The sequence below is a fragment of the Anarhichas minor genome, unplaced genomic scaffold, assembly GCF_050575085.1.
Source record: "Anarhichas minor isolate MPS153535 unplaced genomic scaffold, ASM5057508v1 ptg000041l, whole genome shotgun sequence".
Classification (NCBI taxonomy): Eukaryota; Metazoa; Chordata; class Actinopteri; order Perciformes; family Anarhichadidae; genus Anarhichas; species Anarhichas minor.
The window spans coordinates 2,733,055-2,755,553 of NW_027466487.1; the positions used below are offsets into that span (position 1 = coordinate 2,733,055).

The 22,499-nt window shown below is 40.2% G+C and overlaps 3 protein-coding genes across 12 annotated transcripts; 2 read left to right on the forward strand and 1 right to left on the reverse strand.

Moving 5' to 3' along the window:
- Positions 1–3,982: 3,982 nt before the first annotated feature.
- trip13 (thyroid hormone receptor interactor 13) lies at positions 3,983–8,805 on the reverse strand. Its single transcript, XM_076108912.1, has 14 exons — positions 8,672–8,805; positions 8,415–8,498; positions 8,008–8,167; positions 7,753–7,879; positions 6,858–6,913; positions 6,682–6,772; positions 6,503–6,575; positions 6,352–6,415; positions 6,174–6,260; positions 5,869–5,975; positions 5,539–5,692; positions 4,964–5,076; positions 4,765–4,834; positions 3,983–4,684 (listed from the first exon to the last, which is right to left on the reverse strand). Exons 1-14 carry the CDS (start codon positions 8,674–8,676, stop codon positions 4,589–4,591), a joined length of 1,287 nt encoding a protein of 428 aa, XP_075965027.1. The 5' UTR covers positions 8,677–8,805; the 3' UTR covers positions 3,983–4,588.
- Positions 8,806–8,827: 22 nt separating this feature from the next.
- brd9 (bromodomain containing 9) lies at positions 8,828–14,398 on the forward strand. Of its 8 annotated transcripts, none has more exons than XM_076108903.1 (17): positions 8,828–8,993; positions 9,629–9,849; positions 9,938–10,066; positions 10,149–10,323; positions 10,428–10,485; positions 11,186–11,330; positions 11,444–11,554; positions 11,724–11,905; positions 12,002–12,134; positions 12,313–12,388; positions 12,464–12,559; positions 12,675–12,807; positions 12,894–13,005; positions 13,120–13,176; positions 13,264–13,369; positions 13,726–13,911; positions 14,109–14,398. In XM_076108903.1, the coding sequence occupies exons 1-17, from the start codon at positions 8,945–8,947 to the stop codon at positions 14,198–14,200; spliced, it is 2,061 nt and encodes a 686-aa protein (XP_075965018.1). In that variant the 5' UTR covers positions 8,828–8,944; the 3' UTR covers positions 14,201–14,398. The 8 variants fall into 8 exon arrangements, with proteins under 8 accessions (XP_075965018.1, XP_075965020.1, XP_075965019.1 ...); XM_076108905.1 differs by having other exon boundaries at positions 13,726–13,896; XM_076108904.1 differs by having other exon boundaries at positions 12,467–12,559.
- A 144-nt stretch (positions 14,399–14,542) lies between these two features.
- On the forward strand, positions 14,543–21,656 carry zdhhc11 (zDHHC palmitoyltransferase 11). 3 transcript variants are annotated; one of them, XM_076108914.1, is made up of 11 exons: positions 14,543–16,418; positions 16,891–17,069; positions 17,180–17,281; positions 17,390–17,514; positions 17,627–17,782; positions 17,874–17,986; positions 18,072–18,121; positions 18,206–18,269; positions 18,357–18,429; positions 19,130–19,166; positions 19,340–21,656. In XM_076108914.1, the coding sequence occupies exons 1-11, from the start codon at positions 16,200–16,202 to the stop codon at positions 19,383–19,385; spliced, it is 1,164 nt and encodes a 387-aa protein (XP_075965029.1). In that variant the 5' UTR covers positions 14,543–16,199; the 3' UTR covers positions 19,386–21,656. The 3 variants fall into 3 exon arrangements, with proteins under 3 accessions (XP_075965029.1, XP_075965030.1, XP_075965028.1); XM_076108915.1 differs by having other exon boundaries at positions 19,077–19,166; positions 19,340–19,362; XM_076108913.1 differs by lacking the exon at positions 19,130–19,166.
- The last annotated feature ends 843 nt before the right edge of the window (positions 21,657–22,499 follow it).

Below are 22,499 nucleotides of genomic sequence, written 5' to 3' on the forward strand. Positions count from 1 at the left end.
AGTGATCTGTGGAGGAGACGGGGGCAACACTCGCTGTCTGTCCACGGACCTCCCTTCAGTGCAACTGAATGTGGAAGCGCTTTGAACACAGCAGAGATCACGGAGTGTCAAGACACATAGAGCAGGTACAGTGGTTCCGGTTGGTGCTTTTACAAAATAAAATATTACCTTTGACGAAAATGTTTCAACCACTGAAGTAATAAAACATCAAGCAAATGTGGAGAGAAATGTATTTATGGAATAAAAAACAAAAAGAAAGAGCTCGATAGCTTGATCTAGCCTACTTAACCATAGTTAGCGATGTCTACCTTGTTTTCTTTATTTCATGAGGGTTGCAACAATAATTCTGTGGTGATTAATCTGGGACAATAACTTTTTAACAATTGATTCTTTAAAGGGTGTCTTAAATGATAACAAGTAGCCTAACTAAAAAATCTTACAGATAAGCCAAAGTTAAGGCTTAAAATTAAGTAAGAGTATGGTCATTGATTTGTAGTCCTTTATAAAGTGCATGTTTTTATTGTTTTTTTGTTAAATTATAGTGCAAACACAATATTATCATAATTAAAGATTGCAAATCAGTAGATGTGCTCGAGCTTTTAAAGTTTGTCCTTCATCTGAGAGGTGAGTAATACAGCGGCACGCAGATTCTAAAATTCATTACGTACGCTCGCTTTAAAGTGGTTTTATTTCCTCTTATCATTAAACAAAAGAGAAAAACAGGAAAAAATGTACTTAAAAAAGTACAAAAAAAGACCCTACTGAAAGATGTGTGGAAAAACCCCAAAGTCTTCAGTTTGATTTGCAATCAATACAGTTTGTGTTTACCATCTAACTATTTATTTTCTTTAGACAATATGTTGTTTACTCTAACCATGTGAAATTGGATCTCTGAACAGACTATGTTAATCATTATTTGTTCCTACACCCAGTTATATTTTCATTTCTAGTTTTTCCAAACGTAGGCTACTACTATTTTCAAAAGCACCTTAATTGGTTTCCGGTTTTGTTCAGCTTGACGCACTGAACTCTGGTTTGGCAGCTCATGTGACGTTGAATGTGAAACCGCGTCCTCTGTTGGTGTGATATTTCGAACAGCTCCATTCATAGTTTTCATTGTAGATATGTATTCATGAAGAGGACACTTTTATTATTTTGTAAATTATTCAATATCCTATTAGGCACATTAGTTTGTAGGTCACGTTTCTCTCAATCAAACAATGTAAAGGTGTACCATTAAAGTTATTAAGTTTAAAACACGGCTAATTAAATCTGCCTCCAAATAGTGCTGTGATATTAACCAGGATTGGCAAAACATCATTTTTGGTGGACTACTTAAACCCAAATGAGATTCTAAAGAACTGAGCTTTCACATTCTTTCTGGCGCGTAAAGATAAACACAAAAGGTGCAATTAATAACATTATTATTCAGTAAATGATTATTCTACTTGTCTGTTTGCTAACCATACACTGATAAGCTTCCCATAAAAATGTCCGTTATTTGTTTTAGTAATGTACACAACAGATACTAAAGATAAACTCTTGTTTATAAAAGAAAACCAGGAAGAACATGCTGTACTTTGACCCACCAGACATCAAAAGCTCTTCAGCAGTTTTACAGTTTGTGTCCTTTGGCAGGGCTTTAAAACGGAGCCGCCCGCAGGACACATGCCAAGAATTATGACTATTCACCTTTAGCTCAGTGTGAAAACAGGAATGTTATGTTAGTGTTTAGTAAATATCCCACTCCTGTGCAAATCATATTCAAAACAAGGGTAGATGTTACTTTGAACTTTATCGTGTTATAAGGCATAAACTGTTATTATGTGCTTAGTGTCAGACGCTCACTCGCTCACTGCTCCAAAGTGCTGCAGCCATATGAGAAATCCCGAAACCTTGTCCTTTATTACCTAAACAAAGCAGCTCTGCCTGGAGGAACATAAGAGACATGTATTCATACATCATATTTTCTGTCAAAATGGTACTTTATCATAGTATCCCAGTTACCCTACCGTATCTTGATGAATGTAGCGTGAAGCCTCATTGCTCTTCCTGTCAATTTGTCTGCCATTTGACTTTTCACAGACTTCTCTGTGGATGACAGGATGAGCCGAGATTTGCATAGCTCATTGATGGCGGCTTCCTTTGATCCTACTAGCCGTGCCTAATTATCACCATTTCTTCATGCAGCCTGGATCCCAGGATTCTGCCTCTTTACAAGGTATCTCTCTCCCTCATCCTCTTTCTTCCACTCCCTCTAGCGTCCCACTCAAACGAATGACATACATACAGGATGCAAAAACATCTCAAGCAGAAACAACTGTTTCTGTTTGGATTGGGAACAGACATAGGGGTAGTTGAGGTTGTCTTATACTCACTTGGATACAAGTCCTGGTTTATCAGCAAAGGCTGTCATGTCGATGAAGAATTGAGAAGCCCTGACACGGCGTACGTTTTATGGGCTGTTACGTATGTGCACAAAGGATGTGGATCACTATACTTGTGCAGGGTTTTTTCTAAACGTGCTTCAATCAATCAACTTTAAAATCCTCCAAAATATCATATCTATGTAAATCATAACCTCTTTAAAACTCAATCTGTGATTTTTACGAAGACATGAGTGAAAGTTTCCATGGTTTGGTGTGCAGCTCTGTTCAGTTTCTTCTTAACTTGCCTATAAGCATGTGTGTAAGTTAATTCCCTCACGATGTGAATCACCATTGGCACATGCAGCGATATTCCATTGCTTTCAGCCATACCTGAACAACGGTTGAGAGGATAAACATCAGGCTTGTTTGTTTTGTTTGGAGTTTTGTGACATTTTGAAGCTGCTTGAAACGGTGATAAAACTCTGTAACAATAAGGCTTTTGACTTTTCTTCACGCTGCGTCTTGATTGCTCTTTAACAGCTGCCTGGTTTTGGAGCAACTACAGTCAAAAGAAGAAGGAAAATGCCTCCAGACAGAGCAATTATGGTTTTATTTACCATGCCCGTTCCTACAGCTCTCCCTTTCTCTATCTTGCCTTTTTCTATTTTCTTTGTGATCACTGATGAAAAGCTTGAGCTTCATTGTGTGACTCGTCTCACATAAAAACTTGAATGACATGCCGTGTAAAAATAGTGGGCGCCTAACAATTAGGTGTAAAAGATAGAGGCATTAAAGGGATAATTCACACAAACAAAAGTTACGTTTCTTGAATGAAATGAAGGCTTTGAGGGGAAATCCATTCTGGGTTTCTTGTAAAACTCGATACTTAAGGATACAATGTTGTTCCAGGTCTTGATTACAGTAGAAGTCTTTGGCTTGATCTTAACGGCAGACAGTAAAATCGAGTGGGAATGAAGATGAACTTGTGTGAACTGTTTCTTATCCTTTTACAGTCAGGAACAGCCTACAGAATCAACCTTTGAAGTGGAGTGAAAAAGCTGTTGCTCAACAACAAACAAAGGGCACATTGTCTGAACCCGGCAGCTGACACGCAAAGCAGCGGAGCATTCACAGAATGCAAAACATGTTCATACGAACAATGGAGCCCCTGATCTGTTCGTGTAAACTGTGCATATGATACGTTTCAGAACTGAATCCTCTTTCAACTGTTTTACTTGTAGGTCAAATTTGTGGCAACCAGTCGTGTTTCCTGTACAGAACCCCGGGATCAGCTGTTTTTACTACCAGATGTGCAAATGTACATTTTATATCTGTGAAGGTTTATTACTCAATAAAGATATTTAGATAACCAACATGAGACAGGCTCAATGTCCACTGTAATCTGTTTTTTTTTTCTGGTATTGTGGGCTTTTTCACTTACTGCCTTTATTGTATTTATCACGTGTCTCATAAAAGAAACTATATAAAATCAGTCTTTCCCTGTTTAAGACTGTGTGACAGTATCTGTGCGCCACCTAGTGGTGGCCTAAAGGCTTTGTTAAAATCTCCAAAATGAATCTGCAGCATTTCAACAACACACAAGAGCATAAACGATACTGTTTATTACAATGCTATATACACAAAGTAACTTCGTAATGAACACATGCACCCAGAGAGTTTGAAGACGATTTGATGTTAACATAAATATAGAACTGACAAAGATAAAGATCCAAATGAGATATCCTCAATAAAATCCATACACTGAGCTAATGTGTACAGAGGGATTTGAATTAAAGTTCAAATAACTGATGGCGATACAAATGTGAGCCATCCCTTTAACATGAATACCAAAAGAAGCCGGCACTGTTAAGGTTAAAGCTGAACATTACATAAAACTACCACTTTGAAACTAAGAACAGAGTAAACACAGAGAATTCAAGCTTCGGGTTCTCCATCCTAAACCAAACTGCCTGTACTGAAACCGACTTGGTGGTTTAAGGTGGTAGCACCAACAGAATTTACCTGAACAAAGACTTATAATATAGATAGCATTTGTTAAAACAATGTTACTTGCCAATATGACGTTGCTGCCAAATGAAACGATTAACCTTTATAAAAAAAGATGTAAGGGTTGTAGTTTTCCATACTACAAACGAACAAGGCATGGGATTGAGAGCTCACAAACAATCATGTGTCAGCCTTTGGGCATTGTAATAAGTTCAGACATCATTGACCAGGTTAGCCTTTTCCTCCATCTGTTTATCCACTGCTTGGTCCATCGCCTCCAGAAACCTCTCAAGAGTTACCATCGGTGTCTGCAGGCGAACAAACTACATTAAAAAAACAATACGAGTCTTTTCCTCCTTCAATCCGTAGGACAAAATCAAATACTTACCTTTACAAACAGTGCGTGGGCTAGAAATGGTAACTTCCTGAGAGCCCGTCCACTCAAACCTTTGCTCTTTCTGGAAATGAAAAGAAAAACGAAACATGAGCCCCTGGCTGTTTCAGCTCTCACTGGCACTCAGTGTTTAGACTACAGCACGGAGACGGTGTGATTTGGGTTCTATTGCATTATGGGAGGCTTTACTCACACGGCAATGTTCCTCAGGTTCAGGCTGTGTTCGGACACCTCACTCTTTGCAAAGCCCATCGTCTCCAGCTCAAACATGGTAAACAGCTGCTGCCGGGGGTAGATGATCTGGCACTGCACGTATCGGAGAGATATGGGAAATCTATCAACTCACCATATTAAAATAAAGTGTTGCTTTTTGAAGCATGTTGATAATAAAGTTAAATATTATAAGCATCTTTTATATACAACCGCCAACCTTTTAATTAGTGGACAACCTGCTCTACCCGCTGAGCCTTGCTCCCCAAGGCCATCATTCCCAAAACAAAGATAATCCCCCAATAAACTAGTAAAACTATCATACCCACTGGCGCCTAAGTATTTTGGTTTTTTTAAGATGAATACGTTTGAAATTGTTACAGCAGATGTGTTTTGCAAATAATTGCAAAATATTTTTTTCATTTTTTATGCATCTATTTTTCTATTCGTTTCTAATTATGTCATTTTTGTTATCGATTTCCAATGCATGTCCTGAATATCAATAGAAATGTGATCCCAAAAAAGAAAAGGAAAACGGTTGCTCGATTGTTGGGTCACCTTCATCAGCTCCTCCAGGCAGGAGAGGTAGATGTTGTAGATGCCCTTCTCAGACGGAGGTCCGATGTACTGCTTGATGTCCGCTCTGTCCACAAACGCCAAGTCGATCTTTTCTGTCACATTGGAGGTCGTCAGGATCACCACGTTGGAATGACTGAAACATGAGACCGAAAGTCAAAAGAAAACAAACTTGTGTAAATAAGACAAAAAAAGAAAATCAGATGGATAGATTTCAATTAAGCGATCGTAAGGGGAAGAAACGAAGGCTTCCAGTGTCATGTGCTATCAGAGAGGTTTTAAAACAGAACATAGACCGATTTGCTTCCTGACCGTTTGATCTGGTCCAGTTGAGTGAGAACGGAGTTGACCACTCGGATGGCGTCAGAGGGCTCGGTTCCCGCCTGGCAGGCACTCCGGGCTGCTGTCAGACTCTCCACCTGCCAAAACACATGTTCACAGAAGGAGCAGTATTAGTCACAGCAAAGACACTCTTGAACATGAAATGACTTGAACAAAGCTTTCCGTTTTATCTCAAGCTAATCAATGAAGGAATGTCATGAATACATTAATTGTAGGGGCTCAGATAAAACAGATTCCAAGAATCAAGTTCATTTCCCTGAAGCAGATTTTTTTACCTCATCAATCAGAACAAACACGAGAGCATCTTTGTCGTCTATCAGTTGTTGGATCTTTTGAAACATCTTGGTGACCAGCTTACCGCTCTGTAACAAAGAGGCATGGCGGGAATACTTTCAGCTCCATCTGAAACATGCTTCAATCTAACAATGGAGCATAAAAAGAAGCCAGGTGTACCTCTGAGAACCACTTTGAGAACAAACTGTGGCTGTTTATCTCGACAAATTGCCCATACGAATACCTGCAGGGAGAAGAGGTGTCTTTTGAAATGAAAAGAGCAGGTGCACTTCCTGCTAAAGCGGTTTCACAGAAATGAGGATTGACTTACCGACTCGACAGTCTGATTGACAGCTTCTGCGCCAGAGCTTTGCACAGTGACGTCTTCCCTGTGCCCGGGGGGCCTGAATGTAGGCGCACACACAAAGTGATGAATCGGTTGTATTACGCACATCCTCCCTGGGATGACCTCAACTGATAAAAATGACTGATTTCTCACTAGTTATTTACCGTGAAGCAGCACAACACGGTTCCACGAAATCAGGTTACTGTCGACCTTTTTGTCTGAGAAGAAAATGGTGGTTGTGATGTAATCCAGGAGCTGCAGGAAAATGAAAACAATTGGAAGTTTAGCAGTGATGGGTGATGAAGTTATGCCATCATTTTCTCTAAACTGCTATTTTCACCTGGGTTTTGACTCGACTGTCGTACACCAGACTCTCCCAAATCCCATGGAATTCAGCTGTTAAACAGAGATTAAGTCATTTAAGGGGAATATTCAGCCAAGATTGAATTATAGCAAACCAAAGTTAATAGATAGATGCACATTAACATAATGAAACATAAAATATAACTCACTTATTATTATTACTTTAACTGTGCCTTTACATTGACGCTTGAGCTAGCCTTTATCTCGCTTAAAGCTTTAAATGATGAAAACGTATCCCGTATAAGCTTAAAAGAACGTTATAAAACAATTGCAGTTTTTGTCACAACAGGGAAAGAAGGCTTTGGTCAGGTTGGATTCATGTTGATTAGAATGGATTCCAGTGACATCAGCATATGCCAGATACATAGCGGAGGCAGTCTGTAAGAAATTACAGAAAATAAATGCCAAAATAGGTTGGGGGTCATTTAGAAACATTGTTCTGTTTATGTTATCAGATGTTTAAACTCTCAAATATCAACTGCAGTATGAGATGTGATAAGAAAATTAAATTTAAAAAAAACTTTATAAATAGAGAACGTAAAAGAAATAAATAGTAAGAAAGTGTTGAGAGAGCTGCTGCAACAGGCTGCCTACCACTCTGTGCCCACAAGCAGGGCGGGCAATAATTCATATTCTTATGTTTCACACACTATTGTTTTTATCAAAGGCGCCTCCATTCAAGCTCTGTTGAAAATATAACAGTTTGTGACATACTGAGGATATGGACAGCATGAATCCAAGCTGACCACAGCCACAACAAACGTTCTACAGCCACCTTTGAAGCCTACAGGGAGTGTAAATCCAGTTCAACTGGAAATAAATCAAACTAAGAAAGCATGAATTTCTCAACGCGTGTTATTGTGCAGCATCACCTGCTGGCAGCAACCAGTGATTGGCTGCTGAAAGCTCCTCATCCTCCTCCAAGCTGAGCGTGCTGGGTCCATCCTCATTCAGAGTGAAGATGTGAACGGAGACAGAGCAGCTCTTCAAGTCGAGGGGCTGAGTGGGTGAGAAAAACAGTTAATGAAAAAAGAATAAAACAACTGGAAAGCAGGATTACTTCTGAAAAAAAGAAATAATAATATAGATGGTGGAAAACATTCACAAAGCAAACCAAAATAACAGACCTGTGTTACCAGCTCCTCTTGATCAACTATAGCCACAGCTTCCACGTGTTTCTGCAGGAAGTCCTCATCAAACTCTGCCCATCTGTAGTTCCCAAAAACCATGCTGTGGCGATTCAGCAGACCCAGAACATGCGTCCTCACCTCAGACAGTTTAGCTGTGCTGAAATGTGAACAAGAATGGGAGAAAAAGTCTTGCATTTACATAATTTCCCCACATGTGATTACTGATACCATACCAACACCAATACGAATATTGGTTTAGAAAAATAAGACTTCAGGGATTTCCCAATGTAATTGTTTGGAAAATGTATTCAGTTGTTAAATAGTCGAATAACCCAAAACATGATTTCTCAGCGTCTATCTTTTCATACACGTATTCACTGTTTTGAACTACTCCGCGAACCCACCTGTGAGATTTAACATGGACCTCCACATGAATGTTTTGTTCCTGGTTTCCAAACTCCATGCTGTCACCGTCCATCCCTGTAAAACTGTGGACAAACGGGAAACATTCAGAACTTTAAAAGCATTTATATTTCGTTAAGCTAAGCTAAGTGTAAGTTGGCGATGTTGTAGCTAGCTACGCAGCTGGCTAACGTTAACAGCCTTCAAATAGTGACGGTAAACACTTCGCTACGTCGACAAAACGGAAACCATAACTTACACCATTTACGTTATCAATATGAGGACTTGCATCAACACAATTTCTGCTACTCGAGAAACTATCGACAGTTCGCTGTACTGTCAGAAAGCCGACAGTCACTCAAAATCAGCGCGCTGATTTCTTCCACCGGAAATACGTCATTTGTTTTGGGTTATCACTTCCGTCTGTCGCGAGCTTTCTTGTTGCAAAGGTTTGTTAGGTCTGGACCGACGCTAGCGACCATTAGCAACGTAACTGGAGTAAACAAGATTATTCTTCTATAAACACGGAGAGATGGGGAAAAAACACAAGAAACATAAACCGGAGTGGAGAACAGTTGATGGTACATAAATGTATATTTTACTGTCAGTTATCGCACCGCTTTTGTTCCAGCTAGTTAGCTTTATGTTAGCTAGCTTAGCTGGCTAGCTCAACTGGATAAGACAGCAGATTTGCTTTGTTGTTGTTGTTGTTTGTGTGAAGGTCTTCTCTACCACCACGATGCACATGCCACATCTATCTGGTTAAATGTCCTGCTAAGATCCCGAGTTAATCAGTTCTTTGTAATCAATATATTATATAACTTACCATTTATATATATATATATATTTTGCTGTGCCAGTAATTAATAACTTAGGTAAGACAGCAAGTTACTTAAGATATGAAATTATATTTATTTTTAAAATAAATTTACTTTGGTCTTTAAGTATTATGGAATTACTTCCAGCAACACAATGCAGTTAAATGCAAAACAACCCAGTCACACAATACACAGCAGGGTTTTTTCTTCAGATAGAAAAGCTACAAGTTAATATAACGTTAGCTACTCTTTTACAATACACAACCTATTTGGCAAGTAATAGCAGACTTGACTTACAGTATTCCTACCATACTAATGGCAACATCATTCTACAAGCTCACCTACTCCTCCCACACATTTCATCTTTTCTATCTCTTCTATCCCCTGTTTGGTTGTAGACAATGAGGACAAGACTCTCGAGAAGCCCCTGAAGCTCGTGCTCAAAGTTGGAGGAAGTGAGGTGACCGAGCTCTCGGGTTCGGGCCACGACTCCAGTTACTACGATGACAGATCAGACCACGAGCGAGAACGCCACAAAGACAAGAAGAAGAAGAAGAAGAAAAAGTCTGAAAAGGATAAAGACAAATATGTGGATGATGAGGAGAGAAGACGGCGTAAGGTTAGTTTACAAAATAACCTTTTAACTTATGAATCTGTGTTTCGTGCCACTATAAGTTAAAACAAATGATTTTAATCTCATCCTATAGGAGGAAAAGAGGAAGAAGAGAGAGCGAGAGCAGAATGAATCGGAGGCAGCAGCTTCTACTGCTGCCAGCGCCGGTGTACCTGTTGAGCCTTTCACTTTGCCAAAAAGTATAATAAGTATTGGATTGGAGGTGAGTAAAGTTAACTTAAGCCTGAGAATATGATCAATACATTCTTAATGTTGTTGCTGACATCATGACCATATCTCATCAGCCGGAAGAGAAGAAAAAGAAGAAAGAGAGAGAGAGAGAAAGAGAGAGAGAGAGAGAGAGAGAGTTTGAGCTGGAGCCGGAGCCGGAGCCTGAAGTGGATGAGTTTCACCACAGTGTGAAGTTTGATTTAGACCAACAAGGAGACAGGCCGGTCCGAGCTTGCAGGACACAACAAGGTAAGAATGGCTGTCTATGAGGACAAGATAACATTTTTCATTTGTAAATGTGTTTATAAATATCTGTATTTTTTTTTTTTTTTTTTACGTTTGCCCAAATGCAGAAAGTGAATCCACTCCTCGTCAACAACTGCTGGAGCACTTTCTGAGGCAGTTGCAGAGGTGAGGAACACTGATTCAGTCTAATGTCTGCATCCACCGGTGATGCAGACCTTCTTATGCTCCTTAAGACACCGCCCCACACAAGTAGACAAGAAATATCATACATTAATTAGAATATTCCCGTGAGATTTACTGAAAAATATAAAATCTTTCCATTTTTCGACACACTCTAAGCGTTTCCTTTTTACATGACTCTCAGTCCAAAGTTTCACTTTTGCATACAGCACGGTCAAATTGACAAACATTAAATAACCTGAGCACACACATTGTCCTCGGGGCACAAACACATTTGGTTTTCATGGCAGTCCTCTAGTCTAGAACAATAGCATTTGTTGTTTTTTCCATGCAGCACCCACATATAAAATGTTGTAGGGTGCAATAAACATTGCTGCCTTTATGGGCTGTAGGCGTTCAGTCTTTAGTCTATTTGAGCATTTATTATTGTGAGTGGAGGGGGGGGGGGGGGGGAGTCCTGTTGCTATCAACACTTGTAAAACATCACGCTAAATGTAAATCAGGCCACATTATGATGTGGACCGGTTCATCAAATCACAGCACAAGCAAGATCCATTCATATTGATCGTGTTGACCCGACAGATAACGCGCGCTGACATGATCAGAACACTCAACAAGACAACTCTCAACTAATGTTAAGGTCGGTGCTGTATTGAATAACATCATGATTGTCTTGTCTGTACAGGAAAGACCCCCATGGATTCTTCTCCTTTCCGGTAACAGATGCGATTGCCCCTGGTTACTCAATGATCATCAAACATCCCATGGACTTCAGCACCATGAAAGACAAGATTATGAACAATGACTATAACACGGTTACAGAATTCAAGGTGAGGATACTTTTCAACACAAAGGGAGAGTTTGTGTGTATTATAAATGGTAAGAAAGTGTGTGCAAACCAAGTTTGCCTTCATACCGGTTTGAACACTGTTTTTGCCTTCAGGCGGACTTTAAACTGATGTGTGACAATGCCATGGTGTACAACCGACCAGAGACTGTCTATTACAAGGCTGCCAAGAAACTGCTACATACAGGATTTAAGATGATGAGCAAGGTAAAGCGGGAGAGAGGGTTTTAGGGTGAATTTCTCCATGAAAACATCACCGCCATCATCAACGTCCCGCTGTCCCTTTCTATTTTCTTCATCATACCCTTATATCCATACATTTCCAATTAAGTAGTCGCAATTAAGTGGCCACTTGTTTCCTCCGCCTTGTGCTCAGGAGCGGCTGTTGGCTTTGAAACGCAGCATGTCTTTCATGCAGGAAATGGATTTCACCCAGCAGGCAGCCATTTTGGGAGATGAAGACCTTGCAGCTGATTTACCTCCTCCAGAGATCATCCACAGCCCAGTGGAATCAGCTAAAAAGTCCAAGAAACAGCCAGTTAAAGAGGAAGTCATCAGGTATTCTTTCTTTGTAATATCTGGAATAAATGTGGGCTTTGTGTATGTAGTATCAGTGTAATGATCTGGTAACGTTGTCTCTTGTGTGGTCTTCAGTTACCTGTTTGAACCAGAAGGAAACGCTTGCAGCTTGACTGACAGTACAGCAGAGGAGCACGTCCTGGCACTGGTTGAGCATTCTGCAGATGAAGCTCGAGATCGGATCAACAGATACATGCCCAACTCCAAGGTTTTCCTCTTTAACTTATTGTGTAAACATTGCCGCTCATACACACTGTTTCTACAAGCTATAGCTATATTTTCTTCCATAAAATGACAACGTGTTAGTGAGGCTTCCACGCTTCAAGGAGATTCTTCTTCAGTGCAGTTAGTAGTGACAATATATTTTCTCTCGTGTGTGTTTTCAGATGGGCTACTTGCGTAAAGAGAAAGACAGTTCTCTTCTATACACTGTTGTCAATCAGCAGGAAACTGATGCAGAAGGTTTGTTGTCATAGTTTTTTAAAACATCTTTCAAATATTCACTACATTAGTGTAATTATTCTGAATGTATTGCAGAAGATGAGACTCATAAAGTGGACCTAAGTTCTCTGTCAAACAAGCTTCTACCTGGATTAACCACCTTGGGTTTCAAAGATGACAGGAGACACAAAGGTATGCAGTAACGTGACCTGTTGTTGATTGAATTCATATAAATAACAATGACTAAAGTTTGCCACAAAGTCTATGACTTCAGATGGATAATGCTTTTTCTTCTTGCTCTGTGTAGTGACGTTTCTGAGCAGTGCCTACAACGTTCAGACCCTTCAGAAGAACTCCATCTTTCCAGACCTGCTACCCGATGAGGTGGACACGCTCTATTCAGCCTATGGCGATGACACGGGGGTACAATGTGCTCTCAGGTAGGGGGGACTTCTCTGTCATCGGTTAAACTCTGATCTGAAATGATCTAGTGAAAATAATGTGTCCCCCTGTTTTCACCCCGAAGCATACAGGAGTTTGTCAAGGGCTGCGGAGATGTCACGAAGTGTTGGGTCGACAAGCTTCTGGACAAGATGACCGCGGACGATCACACTAAAGCTGTCAGTCAAATCCGACAGGTATCTGACTTCTACCTAATGCGCAGTATTACACACACATTACTTCCATAATTTTCTCAGTCTCCAGGCTGGTCTCCCGCCTGTTATCTATGTGATGCTTCATTTATGTTTCAGAAAAGAAACATCACGCTCAAACCCGATGAAAGCAAATCCAACATCTGTGACATGCAGGTATGCTGTAGTTTTTTGAAAACAGTGATGCTACGTTTAAGTAGTTGGCCCGGCTGTCTGATTGACGCTGTGTGTGTGTTTGTTTAGATGGTAGATGGCACCGGCCTGGGAGAGAGTGGCTCAGTCCTGGACTTCATGTCAATGAAGAACTATCCTGATATGTCTCTGGAGTTATCCATGCTCAACTCATTAGGTGATTATCCCCATCAACACTCGGAGTGGCTGCATGTACATGTACACTTAAAGTCTTTCATAACATAATCATAGTAGAAATAGGATTATGGCGGACTTGCATTAATGGGATAAGGCCCTTTGTCGCATTAAGCGTATGTCATGTGTGGAGTCGCAGTATTAGTGGGCATTATAGCCACGTAATCACCAATCCTATTAAAATTCTTAGGCCGAGTTTTTACTACATTTTGAAACACAGCAGTCAAAGTACTTGAAGGATACATAACATAAATATTGGGTAGGATGCTCCACTCGGAGGTAGTTGCATTTATTTGTTCACTTGCTGTCCTACAATGATCTTCCCTCTTTCTTTTTCAGGTAAAACTGTGAAAAAAGAGCCGGGCAACGAGGAGGGCCAGCAGCAGTTTGACGATGCAGACAAACTCCTGCAGGAGTTCCAGGAGGCTCAAGTGGACAGAGTCGGCTCCAGGCCCTCGTCCAACCTGTCCTCCCTCTCTAACGCCTCAGAGAGGGATCAGCACCACTTAGGTATCTGCAATAGGAGTAAGACTAAAAAAAACTAGGTGGACTGCTAATGCTTCTTAGCTATAATTTAAACATATTGTCATTTGCATGCTAACGCGTCATAATACCGTGTTGCTAGATATCAACTAAACCTCCACTTTTCTGCAAAATTGTCATTGCTAGTAGTAGTAACACCAGTGCAACAACGTAAGAGCCATGTCTTCTTTATTTCACAGGGAGCCCACCACACTTGGACCAGTCTGAAATGGTTCATGATCCCTACGAGTTCCTGCAGTCTCCGGAGCCAGAGAGCGCAGCCAACAGCTGACCACACACACACACACACACTGCCATGTTGTTGTCTCGGTGTTAACAGCACCGGGTACTCGCTCTCGGACTGTTTAAGCACTGTGGAGACGGCAGGAGCCTCTGACCTGTTTTAAAGACTGAATGTGATTGCACCGAGTGTTTGTAGTGTAATTGTATGGTTTTGTATGAGTGCAACAAATAAACGCTTGCACCTGTATACATGTGTGTGGTTCAATAAGCATATGAAAAACTATTATATTATGTCAACAAAGGACCTGTGAACCAGTAATAGTCATCCAAACTTAGTGCATTAAAAGCATGTTTTAAGATCGTCCAGCTGTGGTAAAGATGCACTGCTGAGTCCTCAGATTTGTGCAGCAGTAAACTCCCATGAATGGGCTTTCATTGAGCAACGTTTGCTATTGTTTCAGTACGAGAGAAACAATAGGGAAGTGAAAAGAAAGCAACATGCATGCAGTGTACATTGACACTCATATAGACATTTGAGATGAGATTCCGCTGTGAAAGAATTGGGCTTTATTTTTGAAAGCAGAAGTGTCGTGTTGATATATCTGTGGTTGCAGTTCGCTATTGTTCTCATGGGAATTCTCCAGATTGAGTTTGATCTGCACGCTAGATGCGCAGACACTCGGTGACAGAGTCAGTGGAGGGCCACAGTCAAAACAAAGAAAGCTCGGTATCTTGAGCAGAGCTGTAGTGCACATGCGCAGTAGGGCCGTTTCCATAGCGCCGCTCCGACCTGCTGAGTTGATTCTTCAACTTCTGATTCACGTCCTTCGGTGACACAAATCAAAGGACGTCGGAGCATTTTAATCGTCTTTACGGGTGTTTTTTAAGCGCTTTTGTCCGCGCGATGTGTTTTGCATATTCGAGCACGTGCTCTACTGATAAACTAATCATTTGGTATCAAGCGATGGTTCTCCGTCTGTAATTGAACAGGAGCATATTATTTTAACCTGATGGTCGCTTTCTTTCAACGGCAAAAGTAAGTGATTCAACATTGCTTAAAACTCTTTATAGACTGTGCTATTGTGATATGAAACCCGTACAGGTTATTGTTGGCATGACTATTTAGATTTTCAAGCCGTAAAAAAGATTTGAATAGTGAATTTGACACAATGCAGAGTGAGCTAAAGCACACCACCTTTAACTCAACATCAACGTTAGTTACTTCATAAAACAAACATCCGGACCTTTATTAGCTAACATAAATTTCACTAAGTAGTCTTATTCAGTAATAAAATTAAAACATTAATTGCTAAAAAGTCCACAAATTATAGTTTATTTCCAGGTTTTGTGGATGACTTGGTGAACTTTGATCATAGTGTTGTGTCAGGCATAAGGCCAGGAGCAAAACATATGAGTACAAGACCTTTTACAAAGAAAGAAAGAAAGGAATGTAGCACTTTGTGTGACTCTTTTACTCTGGATCAGCTGTTTTCTTTAGGCTATGTGACAATATCCTCCTTGGTGTACATGTGTATATATATATATTTATGCACTGATGCCTTTGCCATTTGTAAAGATGGATAAGGCACGGCCTCTGCCAGTATATTAAGTAAAGTTATCTAAAACTAATGCAATACAACAGTTTGGTATTTAGTCCAACTGTACCTTCATGAAGTTTACGATGTTCAGTTTTTGTTGCAACCGTTTGTTGGTTAAACTTTATGTTCATGTACTTTTGTTGACTAATATTCCTGATATGTTGTCCACCTCATATATACCAATGAGGTTAAACTATGACTGTTGACATATTTGCCAGTGTATTAGGCATACCTAGCTAAATGCAGTCTGAGTGTAGGTCCATAATGGCTGAACAGTCACTGTATCATTATGCTCAACTCATTTTCCTAACTCATTTCCCCAGCAAATACAGCCACGCTCTGCTGGAGCTAGACTTGCGTGTAATGTGTGGACTTGCGTGTAATGTGTGGATGGATGTGTGAAGGCGCCGGGAAGAAGCTCCTTCTCATCTGACTGTGTTTATTCTCTAGATGAACTGCTTCAGCCAAAAGCTGAGACGCACATCTCCCGTGCGTGGCAGCAGTAGAAACGAGCTGGTCCCCTCGAAGCCTCCCAGGATGAACGGATGGTCATGGCCCCCTCAGGCTTTCCAAGTGGTTGGCTGGCTGGTGTTCGGCTACCTCACCATAGTCAGCTTTGGCATCTATATCCCTCTTCTGCCTCTGCCGTGGAACCATGTGCTCTATGCTGTATCCTTAACACGCAGCTGAAATGTTGTTGTTGTAGTAGTAGCTGGCTGTTAAGTGTGCATCAATGGGTATTTAACATTAGTCTCTGCTACGCTTTTTGTTTGGACTGCAGGACAAGACAAGGATGTTGTTGTGTGGCCTGTCTGTATGGGCTGCAGTCACACCAGACGTGACTCTGTCTCTGTTACTGTGGTCTCTATTAAGCCCAAAATACACAATCAGTGGTGTTTTTGTCACATGTTGAATGCTGCATGATGTCAACACTGGTTTGTTTAACTGAGGCTTCACTCAGCCATAGGAACAGTTGATTTCTTCAGAACGGACTTCATTTCTCACACAAAAGATCCACTTGTTTGCAACAGATTGCAGTTTCTTTTACACTTGGGCCAATTACTATTCTGCACTGTATTGTCACATATTGCAGTATCTTTCTAATGTTATTGCTGTTTTCCTCGACTCTTGTTGTGTGCAGCTGACTGGCATAGCATTTATCGTACACTTTTTGGCCCATATTGCTACTGCGACAATAGACCCGGCGGATGTCAATGTGAGGGCCAAACGGAGCTATTCCAGTCCAATGGCGCTTTTTGACAGGACTAAGCAACCGCATGTCATCCAGGACCTACACTGTTATCTATGTGATATCAAGGTGTACGTATTCTCTAATGGGATTTAGCTTTCTCTAAATTAGAAGCAATATAGTTTGGCAATCGTGCAAAAGTTGTGTATTATGACGTTTAACATAATCAATCTTCACGTAGTGGGCCCAAAGCAAAACACTGTGGCGTTTGCAACAAGTGCGTGGAGGACTTTGATCACCATTGCAAATGGCTGAACACCTGTGTGGGTGGCAGAAACTACCGGTAAGAGAAGGTTGTGGATGGACTTTGTGTATCTGACCTCATGTCTGATGTTTAAATGAAAGGTGGAATGCTTTATGAACTAACATCAGCGTTTGTGTGTGCCTACAGGTGCTTCTTTGTGGCACTGTCCTCTGCTATGCTCGGCGTCTTCCTGCTCGTTGTTGTGATTTTTTTCATATTTATTCAGCATTACCTGGATCCAAACAGCCTGCGGACCGCCCCACAGTATGATAGTGAGTCACCATAATATTGAGCTTTTTTAAAAACAGCTTTGATCACATTTTGGTAATTGCATAATCAAAAGCTGTTTGAGTGTTACTCTTCTTTTTGTCCTTCTTTCTGTAGGTATGCTGGGGAATGGTACCTGGCTGGTGTTTTTACCCTTAGCACCCATAAAGACGAGTTCGGCTGGTCTCCTTATATTAGCGTTCACAACAGCCATGCTGAGCATCGCCTGCATGCTGCTACTCGGTCATCTGCTGGGCTTCCACTTCTTCCTCTGTGAGTCACAATCTTCAAGACACACATTTTATAGGGCTCTTTTCACCTCAGCCAGTCATTATTCCTCACTATTCTCCTCTCGGCTTTACAGTTTATAAAGGCATAAGCACATACGATTATGTGAAGAGGCAGCGCCAAAAAGAAGCCAGAAACATCGAAGCAGGAAATCCACAAGATGCGAAAATCAATAGCAAGGCCCCACAGGTGAGACCTGTCCTTTGCTTCTCACGGACAGTAGTTTGTTCATTGTGCCATGTGTGTAAAAATGTTTCCTTTTTTCTTTTTAAAGATTGAAGAGAGCTCAATCGACTGTGAGCCAGCATTATCACATAGTTCAGGGTAAACATCCTTAAAGTTCTTATTATACTATTTGTAAGGCTAGTTTTGTTTAGAAAAAATAATGCCATTCTGGTTTTCCTGCAGTACCTGCAAATTTGACGATAAAGGCCCGCTCACAAGCCGACTTTCAGAGTCTATATGCACTGAGGTAAGCATGTCTACTTATATCTCACTTTAATTATTTTACATGCATCGAATGGGTAATGCTACATTAATATTCTGTTTTGTTTTCTAGGTGGAGAACTTTAGGAAATCAGCAGATAAAGAGAATAGCTATGGCACAGAAAATCCCACAAAGAACACAGCAAGTAAGTATTTGACTTTCACTATAGAGTGCTGCAGGAATGAGTGCATTTTTGCCCTTCTGGTCCCCTTGTCTATAAAGTCATTGTTCTTTTGAATGGGTTTTTGGTTAGATGCCTGAAATAATGTCTGTGATTAACACAAGCTTGAGAGATTCATGTTCTTTGATATAAAATACGTCAGTAGATACCCCTCTCGTGAATTTTTGAGAAAAAGGTGGTTGCTAAGACGTGGCTAAATGAGACTACTACATATCATCACACTGAGTAGTCGGCCGTCACAGCCTCGTTGTGTATACTCGCGCTCGTGCGACCGTGGTGTGGTCCGTTTATAACCCAATGTTAGGACTAAGTCTGGGACTATAGCTGAAAAATAGCCTCTTGGCTACAGCAATGTTTTATAAATGTGCACTGTCCCTAACCAAATAAACCAATAAATAAATGTTAGCTTGTTATTTCTGCCGATAGCATTCACTCTTCAAAAACCATAACAGTGGTGTTAATTTGTGAAAATGATCTTGCTCAACAAAACATGTAGATTACAAACTTGTGTTTGCCACAGAGCTGCAATATTCCAAAATCCAATAGAAAACTCCCATTGGCTTTTTGTCAGGGGAACCAGTGCAATGCTAACATCTGTAGTTGGCCTACAGGAATACAACATCCCTGCAGCACTCGTGTTATTGTTCTGACCTCATTTATAAAGTTCTAGGAGGAAATAAATACACCACCACAAACTACAGGTAGGAAAAGTTTCATATTATATATGTAAGAGGGTTACTTGACTGCATTGTAGTGTAAATTAAATGGAAACATAGGATGCATGCAAATTCATTGCACACAGATAATTTTTTCTGTCACGTTTATTGCAGTTTGTAATTAATACTTGTCTCCTTTTGTTTCCTGTGTCTGTAAGGGGAACTGTCTGTGAGCGGCAACAAAAGCTGGAGGCCCGACACTAAAGAGGCTCAGAGTGCGAGTGAGAAGTCTGTTCACCGTGTTCCTGGAGTGCAGGACCCTCTGGGAAGCTCAGTTATGACTCCACATGATACTTAGCAGTAACAAATGTTTGCATGGTGGTGCATCAGGATATGCTGCTCTGAGAAATTAGGAAACAGAGGACGCATTGGACTTGAAACCACAGTTTGAACATGGAACAGTTATTTCATCCAGAGGACATTTTGTATGCAGTCTGAATAGCTGTGGACCCGTCATGTTTTTAAAAAAGCCGACACTGTTTTTTTATAACGGTTGAATTATTTAAAGCATTGTTTTATCTCACTTACGTGTATAGAGAGTCAAAGTCCAGCCCCAGTTTCATGTTAGCCTTTGTTCCACTAGCCTGATTCAGATAGCTGGATGTACTCTGGCATCTTCCTGAAAGGCTGGAACATGATACTGGATGTTACAATTCATATTGTGAGCCAAATGGGTATCAAATAATGTAGACAGTAACTTTTAGCATCTTGTCATTTTATCCGATGGCCAAAGAGAGAGCCTTTTATAGCTAAATACATTGTCATTTGTGAGCCACCATATTGTTTTATAAATGTACGCATCTATTTTATTCAAGAATTTGAAGAAGGGACAGTAGCAGGTAAATCAAATGTTGTCTAATAGTGTTGTAGTTTTTGTCCATTTGTAAGCTGTCACATATTGTTACCACTACAGGGCTGTGTTGCAACCTGCACTTGATGTTCAGGGGAACACAAGGAGTAACCTTTGAGGAAAGCAAAAGATGGGGCCGACACAGAAAGTAAAAGGCTACTACCTACTTTATTAACAAATGAAGAGAGCAACAAACAGAAGTAAAAAAGCTGTTCGGGTCTCCAAGAGCAAAACAACAAACAAAAGAAAGCAAACTAGCTAGAAAACAAAAACTCAATGATTCTACTGAAAACAAAACGACTACTAAACTCCCTTACTAGCCACGAACCAGGAAACAAACTAGTGCCAAAGAAATGGCAGAGAACCCCTACAAGGCTTCTTTAAACAAAGTCACCACAACTTTTTAAAACAAAGTATCAGGATTTTAGCAGAGCTGTGTCAAGATGCAATCAGTTAAACTCCAACACAGAGCAGCAACAACAGACAGCTCAAGGGCCAAAAGGGGACAAGACCTCTGACTCTGGGATTAGATATGCAGATTCACTGATTGTTGAACAAGATGCAGGTGTGAACAGGCACTGAGAAAGGGGCTCGGCAGACCTGAAACACAAAGAGAGAGCTCTCTCCCAACAAGAGCCCAGAAAAGAATCTGTGGACACAACAGGCTGGTTTTTAAAATGATAGGGGAACAGTTTGAGTGGAAATGAAAACATTTTGTTTTAATCTATATCGTTTCAGAGTGGGCTGCCTGTGATGTGACCGATATAGGAGAGAATATTCTTTAATATCATTTATTATATGGCTTTAATAAAATATTGCTCTTCAAATTGTGAGAGTCGTATACATCATGTCTTTACTTGTTATTTTTATGTGATAGAAAAGTGAGCATGTGTAGTTCATGAACGTTGTACTTTTTTGTTTCTCATTCATTTTATTTAAGTATGATTTTGCTGGTTTTGCAACAAAAGGGAACATAATACACTCTTTCCAGATTCATTTTATAGTCATTTACAACACATGTAAAACATGTGTGAAAGGGAAAAGTCCTCTCAAAATCTCTAAGACCTGAATGACTGTATGAGAGAGAGACACACAGAGAAAGATAGAGAGAGACTGAGTGAATGAGTGTGAGTGAGAAAGACAGACAGATGGACTGAGTGGGAGAGAGACAGGCAGACAACAGAGACAGATTGAATTGTTGTTGCTGTTCTTTATTCGTGGTATTGTTCTGAAACAGGATGCGTGTTGCAGTTCCTCGAGCCTTGTGATTCAGAAAATGTCAGTCTTTAAACATAAAACATTTGATATACATGCTTTAAAACAAGTTCTCTTGATGACTACAGGACAGCTTCTCGTACAAGGCTCTGTTACAAAACCATAATGGTTTTCCATGTTTAAACCGGAAAATGGTTTTACAAAAAGTTCATTAATTGTAACGGATGTAAATTGAATAAAGCAAAAAGTGTTTCTTTGCAAGCATATTGTACAATGCAACAAGTGACTACATTGACATCTGCTGTAAAAAACAAAATATATTTTAGAGAATTAAGAGATTAAGAGTGTTTACCATTTCTACCACTAGATGGCAGTATACGTGTATTTAAACCATAGATTTGTTATATTTACCTGTGTCTTTGTTGTGTTATTGATACAGATGTATTTAATGCAGGTTATTTCATCTGATATTTGATGTTGATGGTTAATTTGCAACATTTCCGTTATCAAATCCTACATAATAGTGTAAAGTGTGACACTGGGCAAATGTATGGGAGGTGTACTGTGTGTATTTTGGTCAACACTGAGGCAATAGTCCAGAGCTTTCTTTTGGGCATTAGTTGTAATATAAATGCAAGAATCCTTTTTTATTATTTGCAATGTCTGAAAGGAAGAACATATCTGCAAGCAATATCAAAAGCCTGAAACCTCAAACAGTAACATTTACATGTATGAGCTTACAAAATAAGACCATTAATACAAACAACTACACCCGTTATTAATTATTTTCCCTTCCAATTATTTATTTTCCATTAAAGGGGAAATTATTGAGAAACACCAAATGGGGTGAGGACTGCTATTAACCACAAGGTGGCGCACTCGAAGCAGCTTTAGATAGACTATTAAGTCATCAAGTGATTTCTCCCAGTTCAGGTTGTTTTTTATCATGATCTTTTGCTCATAGAGATGCATGTTTTTGCCACTTGCCCCTGTCTTTGAATAGTATATCCGAGAGCTTGGAATTACTGTATTATTTGGACCATCAGTAAGGCTAGAGGTTACATAATGTCCATCCATGTCCAACCATTGGGCTACTGGTTATGTAACACATTTGCACACTGGACATCAGATGAGTAAGATTCAGAGGGCAGTCTTGGCAAGATAAGCATCCTGTTTGCCGACAGAGAATTTCCCATCTTGATATAAAGTGAAGTCCTGCGAGTCAATTCCCTCGAGCCAACTGACCAACCGGA

Bases quoted from the DNA above. Each gene is read 5' to 3' on its own strand.
- trip13 (XM_076108912.1), bottom strand. The intron at 6,773-6,857 runs GTGAAAATAGCA...ATTTTCCTGCAG, and splicing joins ACAGTCGAGTCAAAACCCAG to CTCCTGGATTACATCACAAC. The intron at 4,685-4,764 runs GTAAGTATTTGA...GTTCGCCTGCAG, and splicing joins CCCACGCACTGTTTGTAAAG to ACACCGATGGTAACTCTTGA.
- brd9 (XM_076108903.1), top strand. From the start codon at position 8,945: ATGGGGAAAAAACACAAGAAACATAAACCGGAGTGGAGAACAGTTGAT. The intron at 10,486-11,185 runs GTGAGGAACACT...TTGTCTGTACAG, and splicing joins TTTCTGAGGCAGTTGCAGAG to GAAAGACCCCCATGGATTCT. The intron at 12,135-12,312 runs GTTTTCCTCTTT...GTGTGTTTTCAG, and splicing joins GATACATGCCCAACTCCAAG to ATGGGCTACTTGCGTAAAGA.
- zdhhc11 (XM_076108913.1), top strand. From the start codon at position 16,200: ATGAACTGCTTCAGCCAAAAGCTGAGACGCACATCTCCCGTGCGTGGC. The intron at 16,419-16,890 runs GTATCCTTAACA...TGTTGTGTGCAG, and splicing joins GGAACCATGTGCTCTATGCT to CTGACTGGCATAGCATTTAT. The intron at 18,270-18,356 runs GTAAGCATGTCT...TTTGTTTTCTAG, and splicing joins CAGAGTCTATATGCACTGAG to GTGGAGAACTTTAGGAAATC.